Genomic DNA, 24,894 nt, shown 5'->3' with positions numbered 1-24,894 from the left:
ACATTTGTCACAAAGTTGGTAGTAAAAATACTGAAATTCTTAATTTATAACATTTATAAATTTAGAATTATCTTTATATTGTTCATTTGATTATGATTTTCTCTCATGATACAAGAAGTGTCCGAGAAATATTTAATAGTACAAAATGTATCAAAAACTCCTGAAGAGCTAATTGTTTGTATAGAAGACACATGGCACAAGTAGTGTCCGAATAATATTATATATTGGATAATAAATGAAGGCTCTCGAAAAGCTTATATAAAAATATGTCATTCATCTTATATGATTATGTCAAAATATATGTTGTAGTAAACCCGAAGTTTACTAATATAAATGGCTTTCATATTGAGACTACAAATGATTGGAAGATTGAAAATCTTCATGTTTCCACAATCATATGGGGTAAAATAATATGTATGTAAGAAGTTATCCACTTTATTCTTCAATTTGTACTATATCATATATCTCAGCAAACCAGAAGTTTACTAATACAAAAACAGTCACAGTAAATCCGAAGTTTTACTAAGGCAAAAACAGCTACAGTATATCAGAAATTTGTTGATACAAAAGTAGCCACAGTAAATCAGAAGTTTACTAATGTAAAAGTTTATGCCATAAACCAGAAGTAACTAAGAGATAGCACATGCTATGATAAACTTTAAGTTTTCATTTGTCATTTTTAAATGAGCTATTTGAGAATTCAGATAAGCATAATAGTGAAGAACTAGAAAATTCTTCAAGAATTTTCTTGTGTTGTTTGTTCTCATAATAAATTGATTATACCAGCTAAAGTTGGGACTAAGACCCTTAAATTCTGGAATATATTAAAGGTGAATGTGGGTTCATTCACCTATCATATGAATCACTTATAGATGCATATATGAGATAGTTACATTTGTATTTATTGTCAACCTGTAACTTGGCATTTGAAATTACTTTTCTCAATTAAGAGCATAATTTTCAAATTATGAAATCAAGACAGTTCATCTTGATAATGTTGGTTTTATGTCCAAGATGGTTTAGCATTAAATACCTCCTATTAATGAATAAACTATTGCTTACGAGAATAAATCTTCACGTGTTGGTCTAAGATTTTCTAAATTGCACACAACAGTATTTGTATGCATCATACCAACAATATATGATAAGTCCTCTCCTTAAAACTGGTTCTGGATCATAAACCAAATATTTTTACGATATAATAATTATTAATGTGTGGTATATGATTAATTTCTCTATCACACTGCACAAAGATAGGCTCTCCAAAGAAGATTGGGATATATGTTAGTTTTTCTAATATTTGGGGATGGAATAAGCAGTTGAAAAATATGTTATATGAATCGAATTATCATTAATATGATCCTCACTCATAAGATAATTCAAGTCAAATGCAAGAAGCAGTTGCTGATCCAAAATTAAATATCATATTTCAGTTGTAAATGCTCCTATTAAAATTAAAGTCCCTGAAGGATAAAGTTTACTGTATGCATGGAGCGTAGTAAACCAATCGATTCCAAAGTTAACAATCCTTGAAAAATGATAGGATCAAATGATCAAAGTGATCATAATGAGGAGAAAATGAGCTCTAGAAGAGCCCACGGCATAACATTTCATGAAACTCTACAAGAAGTTCAGGTACCTGAAAATAAAGAAAGTGATGAGATCTCAACAAGTAATGTCACTTAGAAACTGATACAAAATGATCGTCGACGATATATTTGATACATTATAGTGCACAATACTGTAAAAGATTGTAAGGGTCAGACCTGTAGTCCAGATACCTGAAGATGTCATGCCATTTAAATGTATGTCATAACCTATATGACTCATTTGATCAAATTTATATGATGATTCATGAATGTTTTAAAATGCTTGAAGCATATAATTCAAAGTCCTGAGGAATGTACTCGATCAAATTACAAAAATCTTTGTACAATTTAAAGCAATCTGGGCGCATCTGGTATAATCGTCTCAGTGAATATTTTCCGAAAGAAGGTTATATAAAAGATGTTATTTGTCCATGTATTTTTATAAAGAAAATGTCATCAAAATTTATTATACTTACTGTTTATGTTGATGACATAAATCCTGTTGGAACTCCAGAAGAGCTACAAAAGGCAATTGAATATCTTAAGAAAGAATTTGAGATGAAAGATCTTAGAAAAATAAAACTTTATCTTGGTCTGCGCATTGAGCATTTAGCATACGAGATCTTTATCCATCAATCTGCCTACACGGAAATGGACTTAATACGCTTTTACATGGACAAAGTACACTCATTGAGTACACCGTTGGTTGTTCGATCACTTGAAGTGAATAAGGATCCGTTCCGACCTCCAAAAGAGGACGAGGAACTCCTTGGTCCTGAAATACCCTATCTCCATGCAATTGTTGCACTTATGTATCTTGCTAATGCTACAAGGTCTGACATAGAATTTTCTGTTAATTTACTAGCAATACATAACTCTTCTCCTGCACGGAGACATTGGAACAAGATTAAGCATATATTGCGATAGTTAAAGGGAACTCTTGACATGAGTTAGTTTTATGCTAACAAAAGTAGTGCATATCTTGTTGGTTATGCAGATGTAGGTTATTTATCTGATCCCCATAAATCTCGATCTTAAACCGTCTACGTGTTTACATATGGAGGTTCTGTCATATCATGACGCTCCACAAAGTAATATATTGTTGCTACTTCTTCAAATCATGCTGAGATAATAGCTATTCATGAAGCAAGTAGGGAATGCGTATGGTTGAGATCAATGATTCATTTCATTCGAGAAAAATGTGGTTTGGAATGTGATAAAAGACCCATAATTTTATACGAAGACAATGTTGCATGCATAGCCCAATTAAAGGGAAGATTTATAAAAGGATATAGAACGAAGTACATTTCACCAAAATTATTCTACACACATAATCTTCAGAAAAATGGTGATATTGATGTACAACAAATCCGTTCAAGTGTCAATCCGATGGATTTATTCACTAAATCTTTGCCAATTTCAACTTTTGAGAAGATGGTATACAAGATTGGAATGCGGAGACCCAAATATTTGAAGCAAGATTTTCATCAAGGGGAGTAAAATACGCGATGTGCTCTTTTTCCCTTACTAAGGTTTTTCCCACAAGTTTTTTCTTGTAAGGTTTTTAATGAGGCAGCTAGCAATGCGTATTACTAAATATATGTACTCTTTTTCCTTTACTAGGATTTTTCCACTAAAGTTTTCCTAGTAAGGTTTTAACGAGGCACATTATCTTTAAATGAACATTCAAGGGAGAGTGTTATGAAAATATTATATTGTGGATGTCCATTTATTACTCCGCTGAAGTTTATCTCTAAGCAACTCAATGAAATGACTTGCATCAACTTCTTATTAAACAGGCAGGTTGAGAGCAACTCATTCAGACAACAAGCAGCTCAAGAAAAGCCTTGCAGCTACTTCCTTTTCTATAAATAGAGGAGATTTCAGTTCATTATATACCTCAATTTGAAATTGAATAGTATATCAATCTCTTTTTATAGTTGTCTTTAGTTTATTTACTTTGCAGTTTTTTTATATACAGTTTTGACAAAAATACTTATTTTTAGATGTTTGACCAAATATTGGGGGAAGTGCACAGTTAGCCACTAATTAGAGCTGTTTTTACTCTTTAGCCATTGTTTAAAATGTATTTACTCTTTAGCCAGTGCTTTAATAAACTTTTACCCGTCCGGACAAAAATACCCCTATGCTAGACATGGTGTCCTTAACTTCATGAGTGTTGTGTAAATATTAAGGACAAAGTGTCCTGAATTAGCACCTTCTGTTTTAAACTTTAGGACATCATGTCCTTAACTTCATATGTGCAGTGTAAATATTAAGGACATGGTGCCCTTAACTTCATGAATATTGTGTAAATATTAAGGACACAGTGTTCTTAACTTCATGAGTGTTGTGTAAATATTAAGGACAAAATGTCATGTATTTGCACCTTCCGTTGTTAAGCTTTAGGACATCGTGTCCTTGACTTCATATGTGCAGTGTAAATGTTAAGGACATGGTATCCTTCAAGTTCACGTGTGCAGTGTAAATGTTAAGGACATAGTATCCTTAACTTCATGAGTGTTGTGTAAATATTAAGGATATGGTTCACTTAATACCCAGAAGTTAAGGACATTTCAGAAACGTTTGTCCTCGATATTAGATTCCTAGTTCAATATTTAAGGACGTTTATAAAATTATGTCCTAACATTTACTTATTTCGCTTAATGTCCAGAAGTTAAGGACATTTCAGAAACGTTTATCCTCTATATTAGATTCCTAGTTCAGTATTTCAGGACGTTTAGAAAATTATATCCTAACGTTTACTTGTTTCGCTTAATGTCCAGAAGTTACAGATATTTCAGAAACTGAATTTGATTCTCGTTTAATCACCACAAAACAAACTCAAGTAAGGAATGCAGCTTCTCAATAGCAGTACAAACAAATCCTAGTAGCTAATTTGATTCAATTTTCACGAAATCAACAAAGCCCAAGTGATCGTCTTCTCTAAAATCGGCTTCGCAAATTTTCGACAAACCCTAGCAAATTAGATCACAAATGGTCCAAATCTGTAAAATCAACTCACAGAGGTATTTCCCAACAAATATTTTGAACACCCAATTGATTTTGAATACCCAAATTTTCAAAGAAGAAACGAGAGCTTAAGTGCTGGAGAGAAGCGAGGGTTTTGAGATTTTGATAATGAAAAAGGGTTTGAAAAGAAAAGAGATGAAGAAAGGTTAAAAACGTTTATTCATATTAATTATAACAAAGTAGTGGCTATATATGCTCAGCATTGAAATTGGTGGCCAAATACTAAATAGCATCTTAAAAAAATGGCCACCCCACGCCATTTCCACCCAAGCATTAGATCTGTTACGCGGCGCCTTCCTGAAGTTCCTTGGAAAGGCGACGTAAGGCTAAGCAACCGATGTCAGTGCGGTTGCTATGCGCCAACTGAGGCCCTCGCCGTACGCTAGACTAGATTGTCAGTGTCGTACGGGAAAGCCAATGTCGTGAGCAATTGAGCAGCGGAAAATGAGCAACTGATGATGAAAGCTGATAATTGTATTGATGATGATGAAAGCTGTTACAAGATGAAATGCGGTGTCGGGGGGGAGTTTGAATGCTTGAATGTTTGAATGCTTTGGTCCCCCTTAATAATGCTTAAAAAAATAAACCAAAGTTACATGAGTTGACCTAAGAAAGCTGTAGAAGCACACTGAAAATGAATGAAGTAAAACTACTCTATAATTACAATGAAAAGGACTTAGTCTTCTTTGGAAGCAAGTCCGATGGCAGCAACTTTGTCTTGAGCAGCAGGGTCTGCGCGCGCATTGTTGTGGGCGCGCGCGGCACTATTTGGATCTGCCAGCGGCTGGGCGCTGGTGCTTGGCATTGGGTCTGCGCGCGGGGCACTGTCTGGGTGTGCGGCACTGATGTCAACATGATGATTTGGGCACGCGGCATTGTCGGTGCGCGCGACACTGATGGCATTGGCCAGCCGCTGGGCGCTGGCATTGATTATCGGTGGGGCGACAGAGGCGCATGCTCGCTTGTCACTTGGTGCTGCCGAGACCACGGGGCCGACCGTGGCGCTAGGCGTTGGGAGGCTTGCCGGGATGCCACGGGGCACGTCCAAGGGGTCATGGGTCGATGATGGAAAGCAGCCTATGACATTCTCCCCCACCTGAGTTGGCAACGTCCTCGGAGCCTTACCTGCAGGATGATGATGGTTGGTCAGGCTCTTGATGGCTGGGAGGTCTGTTCCCCTCGGTGTTGTGAGATGTCTTTCTGAATGATCTTCCATGCATTTCTGAAGTGGCCTGAGGCGGCTGACATGGAAGACTGGATGGATTTTCCACCAGGCTGGTGTGTTCAGCTGGTATGTGGATTTCCCGATGCGCCTTTCAATGGAAAAAGGCCCGATGTAGCTTGGCAATAGGCGAGGATCTTGGGTCCTCTTTGCAAACAAGTTCCGCCTCGGGGTTTTTACCATCACTTTGTCCCCTGCTTGATGTTGGGCAAAGTGACGGTTTTGTTCGGCATGCCTCGTTGCCCTGTCTTGGGCCCTGACAAGATAGCGCCGCACTATCTTCAAAGTTTGTTCCCATTCTGTAGAGAAACTGGCAGCTCGATGAGATGATGGTATGGTTGGTGCATTCACATTATGTGGGAGTAGCGGTTGCTGTCCGGTAACAATTTCAAAAGCGCTTTTGTTTGTATGGGTGCACTTTTGTGAATTGAAACACAGCTGAGCAGCATCCAGAAGCTTCACCCAATGTGTTTGTGACCCGGTAGCAAATTGGCGGAGATATTCCTCCAGCATGTCATTGAACCGGTCTGTTTGATCATGTGTTTGCTGATGATGATGGTTTGAGTTGTAACTCAATTTGGATCCGAGGCAACTGAAGAGTTGGGTCCAAAACTTGCTAGTGAAGCGTGGGTCGCAGTCACTGATGATGTTGCTGGGCATACCCCAATGTTTGACAACATGGGAGAAGAAGAAGGTCTACTACCACCATGATGGTTGCATGATTTCCGACCTTGGGTAATCCTGTGATGAAATTCAGGGAAATGCTTTCCCACGGTCTCTGTGGGACAGGTAGCATCTCCAAGAGTCCCGCTTGTGCTGGGTGATCCGACTTGTCCTTTGGGAATGCTTGACAAGTCTTCACACATTTAGGGGCGCCATGAGCTGTTGGACCCCGATGATGTGATGCCTGTTTGGTGATGTTGAGGGCAGCCGGAACTGTGGGTTCAGGTCTGTTGATTCCCTCCTTAAACTGCATGGCCGTGATGTTTCCAGCGGCCATCTTCTTGGATATGCACGGTATGGTGTGGGGTTTGGCCCCGTTGTCTCCCATCATTAGGAGCATGTTGGCATATGGTGCCGGGATGGTGTTGGTCTGCCTGAGGAATTCCAATCCCACTATCAGTTCGAAGTCATCGATGATAGCTATGCGTAGGTCGAGTATTCCCTTGTATGGGCCAAGCTGGATTGGCGCTTCTTTGGCTATTCCACTCACTTGCTGAGATGGAGAGTTGATAGCCTTGACACGACCCTTGCATTTTTGCACTGCTAGACCGAGGCGTTGCACCTGAGTTGAGGCCAGGTAGTTGTGGCTAGCACCCGTGTCTATCAATGCCCGAATAGGTCTGCCGTTTACTTTCATGTCAACGAACATTAAGGTCCTCTTTTGTGATGTGGGAGGCCTCTCGTTCGCCTTTCCTTTCCCTTTCTTGTCGATTGGGAATGCTTTCTTCTTGGGGTTGCCAGTACTGGTTCCCGCCAAGGTATCATGAATGGAGCCGACAAATGCGTTGAAGGCACCTACTTGATCGGCGTCGTCTGAGTTGTCGGTATCTGTCTCGTCATCGTCAACAGTTTGTTGAGCATTGACTTGTGTATTGGGGCATTGATTGTTCCAATGTTCCCCGCCGCAATGACGACATTCTGATGGGGGCTTTCTCCCCTGATGATTGTTGACTGATGCAGTAGTGTTACTGCTTGAGGAAGGAGTCTTGGATTTGGATGTACCTCGATCTCCTCCGTTTTTGTTGGGGCCACCGTTGCTAGGTTGGCTCCCGTTGTATCCCCCCCGGACAGGCAGCTGGGGCCTATCCTTATGAAGTTTCCAACTGATAATCCCCAAGGCACTCAGCAGCTTGAATGGCCTTGGGTAGGGTATCTACCCGTTGTCTTTGCAGTTCCATACGAGCATGAGTTTTCAAACCTTCGATGAATGCGAACAGTTTGTCTTTGTCCCCCATATCCCGTATGTTTAGCATGAGTGCGGAAAATTCACGCACGTAGTCCCGCACCGACCTGGTGTGGCGGAGTTCACGCAACTTTCTCCGTGCATTGTATTCCACGTTTTCGGGGAAGAACTGCAGGCGTATGGCGGCCTTCAGTTCTGCCCATGTCTGGAGAGTATCCTCACCGGCCTTGATGGCTTCGTATTTGACTCGCCACCAGAGTTTTGCATCGCCTTGAAGATACATGGCAGCAGTTGCTACCTTTTTGGATTCTTCCAAATGTCCAACGGCATCGAAGTATTGTTCGATGTCGAAGATGAAATTTTCCACTTCTTTAGCATCCCGGGCTCCGTTGTATGGCTTGGGCTCCGGAATTTTCAGCTTTTGTGGAGTGGGGGCAATGTTCATGGCACCCCTGATGTGGTTTTCACCTCCTTTGAGCAGGCTTTGTAGTGCAACATTGACAACATTGAGCTGGGCTGTCAAGTTGTCTATGGTTTGCTGCATGACTATCAGTCTGTCTGCCTCTAGTTCCCGATGGGCTAAATCCTCAGCACGCTCTTGTTGGAGGTCCTCGAATTAGCCATGAATTTTGGTTGCCTCGACGGCAGCCGTTTGTCGGTCTTCCTCAAAGTCTTGACTGATGTTTGCTATGTCATTTTCGGCCTGCCGCATTCTGCGGTCCAGGTTGTCCAACCTTTGCACTAGGCTGGTTTTTAGATCAGGCAACGTATCCACGATGGGCCGTAATGCGTCAACCGTCTCTTCTAGGGTCGTGATGCGATCCCCGTGATTCACCATGGTCAGAAATGGTGATGATGATGCCAATGAGTTCCCTCGTCCGATGTCGAGCCTAGGCTCTGATACCAACTGTTACGCGGCGCCTTCCTGAAGTTCCTTGGAAGGGCGACGTAAGGCTAAGCAACCGATGTCAGTGCGGTTGCTATGCGCCAACTGAGGCCCTCGCCGTACGCTAGACTAGATTGTCAGTGCCGTACGGGAAAGCCAATGTCGTGAGCAATTGAGCAGCGGAAAATGAGCAACTGATGATGAAAGCTGATGATTGTATTGATGATGATGAAAGCTATTACAAGATGAAATGCGGTGTCGGGGGGGAGAGACACCAGTACAGAGAATTGTTTGAATGCTTGAATGCTTTGGTCCCCCTTAATAATGCTTAAAAAAAATAAACCAAAGTTACATGAGTTGACCTAAGAAAGCTATAGAAGCACACTGAAAATGAATGAAGTAAAACTACTCTATAATTACAATGAAAAGGACTTAGTCTTCTATGGAAGCAAGTCCGATGGCAACAACTTTGTCTTGAGCAGCAGGGTCTGCGCGCGCATTGCTGTGGGCGCGCGCGGCACTATTTGGATCTGCCAGCGGCTGGGCGCTGGTGCTTGGCATTGGGTCTGCGCGCGGGGCACTGTCTGGGTGTGCGGCGCTGATGGCAACAGGATGATTTGTGCGCGCGGCACTGATGGCATTGGCCAGCCGCTGGGCGCTGGCATTGATTATCGGTGGGGCGACAGAGGCGCATACTCGCTTGTCACTTGGCGCTGCCGAGACCACGGGACCGACCGTGGCGCTAGGCGTTGGGAGGCTTGCCGGGACGCCACGGGGCGCGTCCAAGGGGTCATGGGTCGATGATGGAAAGCAGCCCAAGACAGATCTTTTGGCCCAATGTATTCGAGAGATTCGGGTCCGTTTTATTGTAATATTATTCTTTTTCCCTGGGCAAAAGCGTCAAAAGACCCAAGAGGGCGCAAGTAAATATAGACCAAAGACCATCTTCATAGACCCTTCTAGAGACAAAAAGGGTGATCCCTAATCTTTTGTTAGCAGAGACACAGTGCGTGTGGGTGTGTGTTTTACGATCGAACAATGGCATCGACGTTCTCGAAATGGCTGGTGGATCCAAAGAAGAACCCTCTCGCTGCAATCCACAAGAAATCCCTCTCCGCTCGCCTCCGTAATTACGGTACAAAAATTGTCTACTTTTTATACCCATTTCTATCTTCAGATCTATTCATCTCTATTTGGTACATGTTATAGCATATTGGTTGTTAATAAAGGCTTGTTTGGTTATATGTTGGATGAATATTGAATGAGCTTTGTTAAAATAGCTAGCTAATTTTTGCTAAAAGACGATAGTTTGAACATAATTAAACTGTGATTTCTAATTTAAACTAATTTAGCCGGAAATAATGATGATTGAATCATATAAAAGATTCCAAACCTAAAAAGGTGAATCTGTCTTTGATTCCCCTGTCATAAATGTGTGTGTGTGTGTGTATATATATTTTTTTTTTTTAGAAGTTGAAAATTGTTCTAGCGTTGAGCACCCAAGGGTGTGGTCGATTCATAGACCAGATAGGTGAAAACCATGGGAGTCCAGGGTTCAACTCCTAGGAAAGACGAAAAAATGCTTGATTTCTTTCCATCTGCCTAAATCTTGATGGGCAAAGTTAGATAGTAGGTACTCGGTTAAATGGTCAAGGTGTTGTGGAGTTGTTTTTTCCTCTTTAAGGGTCCGTCTTATGCGTTGAATTGCTAATTAACGTTATATATTGATATATTCTAGCATGAGAGTCATTTTGATTTATGGGTTTATACTTCCCCATATAGAAATATTGGTGTATTTTCCTTCCATTTTCCCTTATTATATATGTTTATTGCCATTTGAATTTCTTCTGATTTGATTTTCTTAGGTCCAGTATTGGTTGTTGATTTCATATACTTTTACCCGCTTCTGTTGTTATTTCTTTTCAGTGTAAATACATATTCGAGCATTTGGGCTATGGATATTTACCCATTTATGTTGTCCTGCATATAAATCTTCATAACTTTGTCTTTAGTTCCCAAATCACATCTGTATATCATTATTTCAAGTTTTTTTTTATTTCATTTGCTTAGCCAGTGAAGCCTTGACCCAGTGGTCAAAGTTGAGGTACTGAGTGCAAAAGATCTTAGGTTCAAATTCCATGGGGATATGGTTTCTTTCCACAAGAGGATGGTTATTCCTCCTACTTGTGTGCTAGAGGATGTCAATTAACACTATCCAGTGGTGTAATGTAGTAAATATATTCTTAGCATTTGTCAGAAATAAATTCTTCATACACTTAATACCATATGGGTAGTTGGTATTAATCCATTTGTACTGATTGTTATCAAAGTTTGGTGCATATTTCCCTTTACTTAATTGGGTTTATCTGTCGTTATAAGAAAAAATAGAAAACCCGCGCTGCTTGTTTTCTCCAACCGAAGCTGTTTAAATCCTCTTGTTTCCAATCAATGAGTCAGGGGAGTGTTCTTCTGTTATTTCTTCTGCTAGAAAAATCATTTTACAATGTCATATTGATTTCACAGACTTGCCACATAGTTGAGCAACTTAAATTTGAGGCCCAAAAATAAAGAAATAGATAAAGAAAGGGCAAAGGTCCAAATATGCCCTTGTACTATACGAAATTGAGCACAATTGCCCTTCGTTAATACTTTAGCTCAAATATGCCCTTACCGTCACATAGTTGGTCCATATATGCCCTTAGAGTTACACATTTGGCTCATATATGCCCTTTTCGAAACGGAATTCACCCAAAAATTATGGTTTAAACTTTAAAATAATAAAAACATCTCAACCTTTAACAATACTCAAAAGACCAAAATATTTAAATTATTTCCAGAAAGATAATTTAATGATTAAAAGCCTAGAGTTCAAGTTGTAGTTTATAAATTTGAGTTGTTAGTCTTTTTTCATCTTTTTCAGCTGGACATTTTCTATTTTTTTTTATTAACTATGTAAATTAGGGGTGTACAAGGAACGGGTAGGTTCAGTTTTTATCAAAACCAAACCAAACCGATTATATCGGTTTGGATTGTTCGGTTTTGTTGGTTTTTTCGGGTTTTTTGTTACATAAATATTATTTCAATATTACTTTGTTAAATGTTTTAGAACTAAATATATGTTCAGTAAAAATTAAAAAATTGACAAACATATGATCTATCTTGATTACCTTATGGGAGAATTTTTTTAGTTATTGGAATTCATGAGTTTTGTCAAGTGAAATTGGTGACGAAAATGGAGAAGACATCAGTAATGGAGGAAATCGGATAAGTGAGAAAGAAAAAGGAAAAAAAAAGAAAACAGAAGAAAAAAGAAGAAAGAAAAGAGAAAGGTAAAGAAAACAAGCACTAATAAAAAGGAAATAGTGTTTGTAATACACTTTAATACAATTAACGAAAGAGCTAATTCGTTTGGGTGGATTCTATTTCGAAAAGGGCATATATAAGCCAACTGTATAACTCTAAGGGCATATATAGACCAACTATGTGACGGTAAGGGCATATTTGAGCTAAAATATTAACGAATGGCAAATGTGCTCAATTTCGTATAGTACAAGGGCATATTTGGACCTTTTCCGATAAAGAAATAAAAACATGAAAATAAAATAGAAGGAAACAGCATTTTGTTATTTCACTCTTTCCATTTATCTGATTAGATAACTGCTTGTTAACATTTTATATGGTTATGGGTTTTTGTGAAACAAGGGCTTAGATATGATGATCTGCATGATCCAATGTACGATTTGGACGTCAAGGAAGCTCTTAATCGCCTTCCAAGGGAGATTGTTGATGCCAGAATCCAGCGCCTTAAGCGTGCCATGGACCTCTCAATGAAGCACCAGTACCTCCCAGAGGATCTCCAGGTACTTGCATAGTATCCTATTGTATGCCACACTAATCTTCAATTTTCTCTTGTGAAGTATTGGTGCATGTGGTGGCAAATAGAACAATCGAAGTATTGGTACATGTGGTGAAAGGGGTATTATTGAATGATAGGCTAGGAGTTGAGTGAAGCAAGCTGAGCAAAGACCTTTTTTTTAACTAATAAAATAATAGCAGTTATTGACGTAGGAACTTTTGGGAATCATATGGTGAGATCTTGATAGCTCTTTTATGTGTGGTTGAATAGTTCTTCTCAGTAAGCATCCTAATTTTCTGTACACAATTTTGATAAGGGGAGAACATTATCTATAGATCTTCTGTTCCATGAGATACTGTAGTTATTAGATTTCATTTTTTGATTGGTTGAAGAGGGTAGTGAGTGAGAATGAGTCACTTTTTTTTTTTAAGCTGAACACGTAGCTGGAGGAAACAGAGGTGGAGAAATCCTCACAGAAGTTCTTCCACCCCCCCCCCCCCCCCACACACACACACACACACCCCAAAACCCAACAAAAATTAGGAGGAAAAGGAAACAAGAACGTTGAATTTCTTCTTTGACATCTTTTTGCCTCTCTTTTATGTTCCACCATCTATCCATTTCCAATTTGTATGCCATCTATGAAGCAGTGGAGTAGTTTTCTCGTCTCCAGCAAGGAAGCACTTAATTTAGCTTAGTTCTCAATAAGATGCTTTTTGAAACCTAGCTACATGATCTTGTTTCAGCGAAAGCTTCTTTGATTTGGTGGTTATATGAATGTTCACTAATAAATCACTGCCAATCACATTCTGGGACCCAACTGAAAAGATTAAATTCAACAATCAAAATATGATTATTCTATGTCTTGTCTCATATAATACTCCTAGCTTGTATTGAGATAGCTTGTCTAATGAAAAAGGTTTCTCGATGTATCCATGTTTATTATTTTTTCCTCTAATCCGCTGGTGGATTCTTTTTTTTTTGTTTGAGTTTTATTGTAAATGTACGTGGCAGATGGGCCTTTCCCCCTTTGCTGGTTTTTGTGGCTACCCTGTCAGGCTGAGGAAATCTTAATAGAGTGGATTATTCATGCCATTAAGCAACATTTGTCTTAAACCTGTAAGACTGGGATGATTGGCATGCAAAATACATAGTTCCCTAGTTATGGAATGAAGAGCTTGATATTAATGTCAGAGATCATCTATGCACTGTAGATTGTGAAAGTATTATAGTCTTGAAGAATTTAAAGTCCTCAATTTTGTTCCTCTTAGTGTGGGAATTGTTGTTGTTGTTGTTGTAATTTTGTTCCTCTTAACTTCAGATTGGTTCACTTGGATATTATATGTTCTCTTTGAGAGCTAACTGAAACTCATTTAACTTAAATATCCTTTTGCGAAAAAAAGGATTGAAAGGTTACATCTTCGCACATGGGTCTCTATAGAAAGTAGAGCGATAGGGAATAATGTTTTTTCCCGGTTGTTTCTTTTCTCTAGTATTTTCAACATGGCTTCTGCACTACCTTTTTTTTTATATTTTCAAACTTGCTTTGTGTTTTCTTTGAGCCGAGGGTATATCGGAAACAACGTCTCTATCTCACACAAGGTAGGGGTAAACTACTCTCCCTAGACCCCACTTGTGGGATTACACTGGGTATGATGTTGCTGGGGTGGTTGTTATAATCGTCCATTCGCAAAGGGTTGGTTTTTAAGTTTACATTTACTTCATAAAAAAGGGGTTGGAAAAGTTAAGATTATTTACTGTTCTAATGTTGACTGAACTGGAATGTAGGGGTATACATTACTTGTTTGGTATTCATAAAAGGTTTTACCAATTCTTGCAGGCAATGCAAACACCATTTAGGAGCTATCTTCAGGAAATGCTAGCTCTTGTAAGTTTCCATTATCTATCTCTAGTTCCTGCTCTGGATGAATCAGTTATATTTCCAATTTCATTGAGAGTACGTTACTGCTCCACTCATGCCTACTCAAGGCATCAGATGATCATTGAACTCTTATGGAGTTCAAACCTTACTTGTTCTTGATTTCTGCTTCCAACGGTAACCTTGCTGGTCTATGTATGTGCCTTGAGTAATTTTTCTTTGAATAAGTGTGCCTTTAGCAAAAGTGGCCTTGCTTTCTTTATAGTGATGCCATTTTGCATCTTCTTCTCTGCCTTATGTCCTTTCATATTCAGTAACCTGCAAAGGGTACTAGTGTATCACTTGGAATGGTTTTTAGCCATTAGCTTCTTGGATTTTGACCCAAATGAGTTGGTTTTGTTACATATACACGGCCTTTTGACAAGATTATCATCAGGTTTCTAATGAATGTGTTTTATCTCTGATTCGACATTTAAGCAAGTAATATCTTGGCATGCCAAACATCCTCTTGCTATTTTATCATTGTAGATTCAGAACAACCATACGGTCTAATGATGGGTTTGAGGCTATTGTGTAACTTTTATTGATACATGTTGATTGGCCGACTTATCTTCTTACTTCTTAGAGCTTAACTAGGGTGGGCGCTAATGCGCTTGGTTTATATGTTTTACAGGTTAAAAGGGAGAGAGCAGAACGTGAGGCTCTGGGAGCTTTGCCTCTCTATCAGCGTACAATTCCATGAAGAATTCAAATCTCTCTTGAAGCTTTTTCCATCGAGAATAACTACTGTGTTGCTTGTAGATCTCCATGATGGAGATAGAAATATATTCTGTGGGAAAACCATGTTGTTCGCCTTCTATAATCAAACACTTCAAGTTAGTCATCCTGCGGGCTTGGTTTTTGTATACCTATATATCTTTATATGGGGCGTACATTTTCACTAGAACTCCCATATTCGGATTGCTTTGACAGGTTTTATTGGTGTTTCCAAGTACACGTCCAAGGAACATAATTTTGCTTTACCTTTTCATTTTGTTTAACTTTATGCCCCGCGGGTTTTTGTCGTGTCACGAATAGATGAGTTGCCAGAGTAGTTGCATCTCGTACTGTTGACCTATAAATATAAATTAGTAATTGAACAATAGATTAATTGCAATGTTATTGTTACCCAAAAATAGAAAAAGAAAAGATCCATCATCCATGGTTATGTCTTCGGTTGGCTCAAATCCTCTTCTCCTCTCCAGTATATTCTTTGATGGTAATGATGCATGGAAATGCATGAGATTTGAAATAGCCCTTAATGGTGCATGTGGATTAGGGGTATTAAATTGGTTGGATCAATCAACGGGTCAAGTCGAGCCGTTTGTAGCACTTATTTATGACATCCAATTTTTTTAAAAAAGTTTAGTTAGCTTTGATGAATTTCAAAGTGAACCTCCTCTTGAAGCTTACATAGGAGGAAATCTAGTATTTGTGAGAAGATTGTAGAGAAGTATGGATATTTTCTTTGAAAAATCTTAGATGCTTATGGATTTGTTAGGAAAGTCCTTGAAATTTTCTAGGCTTGTAGAGAATTCTAGAGAAAGTCCTTATTTTGTAAATATTAAAGACTTGTGTAACAATTAATATTTACACACTAGCCCCTAGGAGACTAGTATATAAAGGGGACCATTCATTTGTAATTCACCAAGCAAACAATTCAAGTTTTCTCTAATACAAAGCTTTCTTTAACAATTCTCTTAGCGATCTTGAGTGTAGTAAGGCTGACTTGGCATAGCAAGAATGTGAGCAAGTTGTGCAAGATCGTGAGCGAGTAGTCAAGTGTCGCACGTGTACTTAGTTAAATACTAAGGACGTGACAACGTGGTATCAGAGCAAAGGTTGCAACTAAGAGAATGGCGAACGGCAGAGAAATTAACGCTGCCAACACCCAAGCCAACGTCATCCAGGATGCTGTTGGCAAGAGCGGCCGTAACAAAAAGAGGAATGCCACCAACAAGAGCCAGGAGGTACCACCCGAGGTTGTGTCAAACGAAGGGTTAACATCCCAAGAGCCATCTGCCACTGAGGCGAGCGAGGATGAAGTGGAAGTCCTCCCCGAGGACGTCTCGCTCGGTAAAGAATGGATGATGAAGATGAGCGCGGGGATGGAAGCCGTGGAGATCTTTGGCCAAGGGAATGTGGAAGGCACCCTTAGCGTTCTTGAAGGGCACACTCTTAAAGAGATCGAGAGTATCCGAAATGACTTGGAGGGACGTACACAGACCGAGATGGAACTAAGGCAAACCATCATTGCCTTAGAGTGCAGACTCATGGAGGCTTTGAGTACTATAGATGCTATGAAGGCAAAGACAGAGCCACTCGAGGAGCATGTTAGTGCTGGTGTGACCGAGGCAGCCAGCAATGTTGTGATGGAGGGAGGCCAAGATCGAGGCTCCCAAACCCCCGGTGTTCAAAGGTGTTCGTGATGCACAAGAAGTGGAAAACTTCCTTTGGCACTTGGAGAACTACTTCAGGCACGACAAAATGAGGGACGACGGGGCAATGATCAACACTGCAGTGTTGTACCTCTCAGAGACTACCATGCTATGGTGGAGAAGAAAGATGGCCGACGTGGATAAAAGTCTATGTACTATTAGCACATGGGATCAGTTCAAAGCCGAGTTCAAGAGACAGTTCTTTCCAAACAATGTATTGTACGAGGCAAGGCGCAAGCTTAGGGAGTTGAAGCAAACATGAAGCATACGTGTCTATGTCAAGGAGTTCACTACCCTTATGCTTCAAATCCCCAACCTGACCAATGATGACTTGTTGTTCTACTTCAGGGACGGGTTACAAAATTGGACTAAGCAGGAGTTGCAACGCCGGCAAGTCGCAAATATAGACCAAGCCGTAGTGGAGGCCGAATCATTGATGGATTTTAGGCATGACAATCACGACAAAGGCAAAGGAAAAGAAACAAAGTTTAATAATGTCAAAGGTGGGGGAGACCGTGGCAAAGGCAAGGAGATACAACAACAATACTACAAGACTCAAGATTCCAAAAAGTCGACTGGCCGTCAGGGCTACACCGAGAAGAAGGCACAGGCCGAGAAGAAGGGATGTTACATATGCGAAGGGCCGCACAACTTCAGGAATTGTCCCGACCTAAAGAGCCTCAGCGCCATGGTCCGTGAACGGAAGGAGCAGCCGCAAGTAGAGAGTTCGGGAACCGCACAGTTGGGTACGAGCAGATTATGTCCCGTCACGAAGCAAGCTCTCCAACCTACCGAGAATGGCAATCAGTACGTGGATCTCATCATCAACAACAAGCCTGCTCAAGCAATGGTGGATACTGGAGCAACTCATAATTTCGTGACTGAGGCTGCCGCAAAGAGACTAGAATTGAAGCTTGCTCCAACCAACTCTCACGTCAAGACTGTGAATGCCGAGGTACAGAATGCTCGTGGGGTAGCTAATGGAGTTGGTGTCAAATTGGGAACTTGGAAAGGTATGGCAAACTTTATCGTAACCGCTATGGATATCTTTGACATCATATTGAGGCAAGAGTTCTTTAGACATTGTCATACTTTGATCGACCCCTACCTCCAACATCTCTTGGTTATGGAGCGAGAAAGAGCTTGCATGGTACCTACAATGACTATGCCGCACGGACAGATCCAAGCACAACTCTCAGCTATGCAGGTTGTTAAGTGGATCAAGAAGGGGGAGCCGACGTTCGTGGTAACCATCACAAGTCTGGAGGAAGACAAGAGTTTTCAAGAGATACCGCCGCCTTGCATAGAGAAGTTACTTGAGGAAAACAAAGACGTCATGCCCGAGGAGTTACCTAAGCATTTGCCGCCTAGGAGAGAGGTGGATCACAAGATTGAGTTGGAGCCAGGGGCTAAGCCACCCGTATTTTTCCCATATTGTATGGCACCGCCCGAGCTAGAGGAGCTCAGGAAACAATTGAAAGAGTTGCTAGATGCTGGTCACATTTGCCCATAAAAGGCACCTTTCGGTGCACCAGTATTGTTCCAGAAGAAGAAGGATGGATCACTGCGCTTGTGCATAGACTACCGAGCACATAATAAGGTCACAATGAAGAATAAGTACCCGATCCTGCTCATTGCTGACTTGTTCGATAAACTTGGGCAAGCCAACATCCCTAACTTGATCAGTTCGTGGTAGTCTTTCTAGACGACATAGTCATCTACATAAACACCTTGAAGGAGCACATGGAGCACTTAAGGAAGGTTTTCCAGGAGAACGAGCTATACATCAAGAGGGAGAAATACGAGTTTGCACAATCAAAGTTGCACTTCTTAGGCCATGTTATTAGCAATGGCGAGTTACGCATGGATGAGGCTAAGGTACGTGCTATCCAGGAGTGGGAGGCACCTATAAAGGTAACTGAGTTGAGATCCTTCCTGCCTTGTTAACTACTATCGTCGGTTCATCAGTGGCTACTCAGCAAAAGCTGCACCATTGACCGAGTTGCTAAAGAAGAACAAGCCATGGGTTTGGACGGAGCATTGTCAAAAGGCGTTTGAAGGCCTTTAGGCAGCTGTAATAGAGGAGCCAGTCTTGGCATTACCTGACTTTGCCAAGACATTTAAGGTGCATACAGATGCCTCAGATTTTTCCATTGGGGGTGTCCTGATGCAGGATAAGCATCCCATAGCGTTTGAGAGCCGCAAGTTAAATGAGACGGAGCGACGTTACACGGTGCAAGAGAAAGAGATGACTGCCATTGTGCATTGCCTTCGTACATGGCGACATTATTTGCTTGGGTCGAGGTTCGTGGTCAAGACCGACAATGTAGCTACTAGTTACTTTCAGACGCAGAAGAAGCTCACACCAAAACAGGCTCCGTGGCAGGATTTCTTGGCCGAATTTGATTATGTGCTGGAGTATAAGCCGGGCAAAAGTAATGTTGTAGCCGATGCCTTGAGCCGGAAAGCCGAGCTTGCTGCAATCACTTCAACAAGATGGGACATTCGTGAGGCTATAAAAGAAGGCATGCAACATGATCCAGCAGCCAAACAACTTATCGAGTTAGCCAACCAGGGAAGTACGAGACGTTTTTGGGTCGAAGACGACCTACTACTTACCACAGGTCGGCAGGTCTACGTGCCTAAGTTTGGAGACATTAGACGGCGGATCACAAGGGAGAGTCATGACACAATGTGGCCTGGTCATCCAGGCTAACGTCCCACTAGGGCCTTGGTTGAGTCAGTCTACTATTGGCCATGCATGCGAGATGATATAGAGTGTTATGTGCAGACTTGTCTTGTCTGTCAACAGGACAAGGTTGAGCAACAAAAACTAGGAGGACTTTTGAAGCCACTACCAGTTGCAGAACATCCATGGAAGAGCGTGACTATAGACTTTATCACTTGCCTTCCGAAGTCCGACGGTTATGGTACTATTATGGTGGTAGTGGATAGGTTTTCCAAATATTCCACCTTCATGCCCGCCTCACCAGGTTGCACTGCCAAGGAAGCCGCCAAACTATTTTTTAAGAACGTGGTGAAGTATTGGGGCTTACCAAGGCATATTATCAGTGATCGAGACCCCCGTTTTACTGGAAACTTTTGGAGAGAGTTATTCGACATACTTGGCACGAAACTGCACTTTTCCACTAGTTTCCACCCATAGACGGATGGACAAACAGAACTAATGCCTTACTAGAATGCTACTTGAGGCATTATGTAAGCGCGCATCAGAAAGATTGGGCAAGACTCCTAGACATCGCCCAATTCTCTTATAACTTGCAGCGGAGTGAGTTCACGGGGCGGACACCATTTGAGCTAGCCACATGCCAACAACCAAAAACTCCACATTTATTACCAGCCGCGTTCGAGGGAAAGAGTTTGGGGGCTTATCATATGGCCAAAGGATGGGAGGAGCAACTTGACACTGCTAAGTCCTACTTGGATAAGGCAGCTAAGAAGATGAAGAAGTTTGCGGACCATAAGCGGCGTCCCACGAACTACAGAGTTGGGGATATGGTCATGGTGAAGTTTAACCCAAGACAGTTCAAGGTACTACGAGGCATGCGTCAAAATTTGATTCGCAAGTATGAGGGGCCATTTAAGATGGTCGTCAAGGTAGGCAAGATCTCGTACAAGCTTGACATGCCATCATATCTTAAGATCTACCATGTATTCGATGCCAGCATGCTTAAGCCATATCATGAAGACATGGATGATCCAAGTAGGGGCCAATCAAGTCGAGCGCCTATTACTATCACCGCCTCACTTGACCGAGAGATTGAGGCTATTATTGATTACCAGGCCAGGCGAAAACAAGGGTAGAAAGCCACTGCAATGTTCCTCGTCCATTGGAAGGGGCAATCTCCCGAGGAGGCCACGTGGGAACGATATGAAGACTTATGGAAATTCAAAGATAAGATTCGGGAGTTTATGCAACAACATTGCGCCGCGGTCGTCGCAACATTAGGTGGGGGAGAATGTGATGACCCGCCACGTCATTATACCACACATGCACCATTTGACATATATTAATACCATGTGGAAGCTTACACAAGAGGAAATCTAGTATTTGTGAGAAGATTCTAGAGAAGTATGGACATTTCCTTTGGAAGATTCTAGATGTTTATGGATTTGCTAGGAAAATCCTTGGAATCTTCTAGGCTTGTAGAGAATTCTAGAGAAAGCCCTTATCTTATAAATATTAAGGACTTGTATAACAATTAATATTTACACACTAGCCCCTAGGAGACTACTATATAAAGGGAACCATTCATTTGTAATTCACCAAGCAAACAATTCAAGTTCTCTCTAATACAAGCTTTCTTTAACAATTCTCTTGTGTTCTTTCTAATATACTCTTAGCGATCTTGAGTTTAGTAAGGCTGACTTGGCATAGCAAGAATGTGAGCAAGTTGTGCAAGATCGTGAGCGAGTTGTCAAGTGCCGCACGTGTACTTAGTTAAATACTAAGGACGTGACATATGGGTGTGAAGTTAGGTGCTGCCAAAACCTAAAGTCCTACTTTAAAACCTTTATAAATTTAGAATATTCTTTAAACGTGGATCCTAAAACGACTATTTGTGCAACTCGCCCCTCTCCAAGCTGTTCGAGTAAAAGATTCGGGATCAATTTGAGCTACAAATTGGCTCTTAATCCAACCCACCCACTCATAATTTTTTATAATATGTTTAAATACAAAATTAATCTAATAAACATTTATTTCTCTATTATGACTATTAGACGGATCAAATTTATCTTGTATATTTTGATAGGGATTTTGGCACGGTGTGATAACATGCTCACATAATTGGCAGAAAAAAGCCGTTGTTATAGGTATTGGCACAAGTAGCCATAAATGTATATCATAGTATATCAAATGTATTTACAACTTTTTTCTTGTGTATATCAAAATATATAAAAACCTTTTTTTTTGTATACCTATAATATAAAATTATAAATATAATTATTTAAAATTTATTGTCATCTCTATATCAAGGTATATCACAATAAAAATAGTTACATTATTTGTATATCGCAATGTATAATGCATCAAATAATGTGTATACTAAAATATATATCACAAGTTTATTTTCCTTCTTTGTGTTTATCAAAATGTATATCAAAAATTTATTTTCCTTTCTTTGTATAACAAAATATATATATCAAAAATTTGTTTTCCTTCGTTGTATATCTCAGTGTATAACACATAATTTCTTTTGGATATACATAAATATATATGTTACAGATACATTGATATACAAGATGAAAATTAGAACTATTTTTTAATTTAATAAAAGAAGAAAAGAAATAGGTTTCACGTTTAGTCTGCTAGAGGAATTGTGAACTACTAATTTGATATAGAAATCATGAGTTAATGTGAATACTGATGTTGGGGATAATAGGATCAATTTATGGTTCATTTCCTTATATCTCGTTTTAAGGTATGGGATTTTGCTTTTCCCATTGGAGCTTTAAATCTCAAAACCATGTGTCTTTGCTTTTCCCTTTGCTCGTAAGCATCGCATGAATATCAAAGTAGTACATATTTTAATGGGGTTTTCTCCCAACCAACACTCTCTTCAATTAAACAACTTCTGAAACATTGTTTCAAACTTAATTATTTAGAGCCAAGGAATTACAAGAACTAAGTAGAATATTTTAAAATAAAGAATTGATGATAGTCATTGTAGATTTCAATTCTCAAGTAGCATTATTCGTTTGGTAGTATGTCACACTTCTAGTTTTAATTAGTGAATATATAGAGTATCCATTTCCATACCCCATTTGCTCTGCCGCCATACAACCACTTCATTCTAAGGTCATACTTCTCTTCAATTGATTCATATATAGTTTGATGGAACCTTCTTAATTACTTTTCGTTAATTAAACTATATGCTCGTACTCATGGCCGACTCTACTGTTATCACAAGTAAAGCTTATGGCTTGGCCCCCAAAATTTGGGGCCCATTTTTTTTTTATTTAGAAATAATAGGTTTATAGTTATTTAAAAAATAATAATATTTAGTAATTTTAATACAAAGAAAATAAACCTTTTTAGATATATAAATAAAGTAATCACTGACTTACTAAAAAATGGATAGATAATTGTTTTTTCCACGTTTCAATTTAAGTTGACTTGACAATTTAACTTTTTACTCTTTTATTAGATAACATGTAATTTTTTTACTTTTCTTCCTTAATTTGTCCAAGCTAAGTTAGTTTTTCCCCCTAATCTGTTCATAATTCAAAACCCCCCATATTTTTCTATCTTTCTCTTTGGTATTCTTATTCACATTCTTTCTCCGATTCAAGATTTCATTACTCACTTCTCTCCAAGATTTTATTAGTTCAAGTGTTCAACAATCTTTTAAAAATTTAAGCTTCAATTAAACTTTGGCTTTATGATACTCAATAAAATATTAAACGAAATGGATAATAGACAGCAGAAAAGATATGTGGCATTGAGGTGCTGATACGTACTCTTCGAGACACCTAACGGTTGCTTTCCTGACCTAACACATTTAGCACTTTATATTCCCCACATAAATGCTTATTTATACTACTTTTTATGGTTAGTTATGATTGCAAAATCTTAGCATTTTATTTTAATTAATACAAAATACGCCTCATGTGCACACACGTTCAATTGCTTTCCCTCATGCATGCAATACTTCGTGGAACTTAATTATATCTTTATTTTATTTTAATTTTAAGTTTTATTTTCATTTAATTGTTTTGTGATTAAGATAGTTTCCATGTCTCTTAATCACTGCAATTGTCAAAAAACTTCATCCACCTTAGATATTTGCTTAACGTTCCTTTTCTTCTGCTGCATGCAACACAGCTTTTATACTTTAGAACATAATGCATGTATTATTTTATGTTCATGAATTTTAAGAATTCAAATTCATAAACTGTGAATAACTTTTTTCTTACAAATAATATTTTCAACAACTACTTTAAAGTCAAATCTTTTAGCACAATTGCAATGCATAAGTTAGAAAAGCTCTCGTACACTATACTTAGCTAGTGTTTGGACATAGATTTAGTTGAAACTTGAAAAAAATAAATTTTTGAAGATGAGATGAAAAATAATTTTTGAAAGTTGAAATGATGTTTGAACATGCATTTTGCTTGAAAAAAATTTAAAGTTTTGTGAGTAGAAAACTTTAAAAACTTGAAAAACTACTCTAGAGATGTTTTTGGGATTTGAAGATTTTGTTTTAAAAATCTGCCAAAAAATAATTAAAATTTATAAATAAATAAATATTTGAATTCAAAATTTGAAAAAAAACTTCCACAATATATGGCCAAACGAGAGCTAAAGGCGTCTTGCATAAAATGACATAGATATAGCTGCAAGTTTAAGACGATTTTCATTTTACTCTTTTTATTTTTAACAACTTTAATTCTTAGAAACGAGAGAGAGAGAGAATTGGTCAAAGATTTCTTTATTTTCTCATTTCCACCTTATAGCATGTAAAACAAAATATTTCTGTCATCTTTAATTGGGCCTTTTTCTCACAATTCACATTCTCCGTGAAATTTTTGAGGAAATAAGGTTTTTGTTTTCTCCTCTCAATTATGAAGCGGAGAGTAAGGACTAAATAAATAAAGTTGTGGCTTAATCTACAAAAAGAAAAAGGTCAGAGGAGCATTATTAGGAGACAAAGGTATTGAATAGCGTACACGTGAGATGACTTTAAGCCGCAAGAATTTAAGTCTTTGAAATTTGTGGCCCAAGTAAACAGAGTTGGCTACTTGTCATTTTCTACATAAGAACCCCATTCCAATTACCCTACCAAAAGAAAAAATAGAAAAATTCGATAACATGCTCATGTTCAACTCCTTCCTCCGTTAATTTTTACTTGTCCGCTATATCAAAACTATGTTTTTATTTTTACTTGTTCACTATACTAAATCAATTTTTTTTTCTATTTTATCCTTATCATTAACTACTTATTCCCCAAATCATTTTTCAAGACTTTTGAAAATACTATCATTATTATAGATAAAATTATAAAATACATATTTCATTTATTG

At 39.1% G+C, this 24,894-nt stretch overlaps 2 protein-coding genes across 2 annotated transcripts; both read left to right on the top strand.

Annotated features, from left to right (window-relative positions):
- Nucleotides 1–9,562: 9,562 nt before the first annotated feature.
- LOC104096786 (cytochrome b-c1 complex subunit 7) lies at nt 9,563–15,393 on the top strand. Its single transcript, XM_009603203.4, has 4 exons — nt 9,563–9,771; nt 12,339–12,496; nt 14,333–14,380; nt 15,045–15,393. Exons 1-4 carry the CDS (start codon nt 9,675–9,677, stop codon nt 15,111–15,113), a joined length of 372 nt encoding a protein of 123 aa, XP_009601498.1. The 5' UTR covers nt 9,563–9,674; the 3' UTR covers nt 15,114–15,393.
- A 1,504-nt stretch (nt 15,394–16,897) lies between these two features.
- LOC138897797 (uncharacterized) lies at nt 16,898–18,361 on the top strand. Its single transcript, XM_070183812.1, has 2 exons — nt 16,898–17,067; nt 17,197–18,361. The coding sequence occupies exons 1-2, from the start codon at nt 16,898–16,900 to the stop codon at nt 18,359–18,361; spliced, it is 1,335 nt and encodes a 444-aa protein (XP_070039913.1).
- The last annotated feature ends 6,533 nt before the right edge of the window (nt 18,362–24,894 follow it).

The sequence above is a fragment of the Nicotiana tomentosiformis genome, chromosome 8 (genome assembly GCF_000390325.3).
Source record: "Nicotiana tomentosiformis chromosome 8, ASM39032v3, whole genome shotgun sequence".
NCBI lineage: Eukaryota > Viridiplantae > Streptophyta > Magnoliopsida > Solanales > Solanaceae > Nicotiana > Nicotiana tomentosiformis.
The sequence above is the reverse complement of the archived record's forward strand: the minus strand, read 5'-3'. Positions and strand labels throughout refer to the sequence as shown.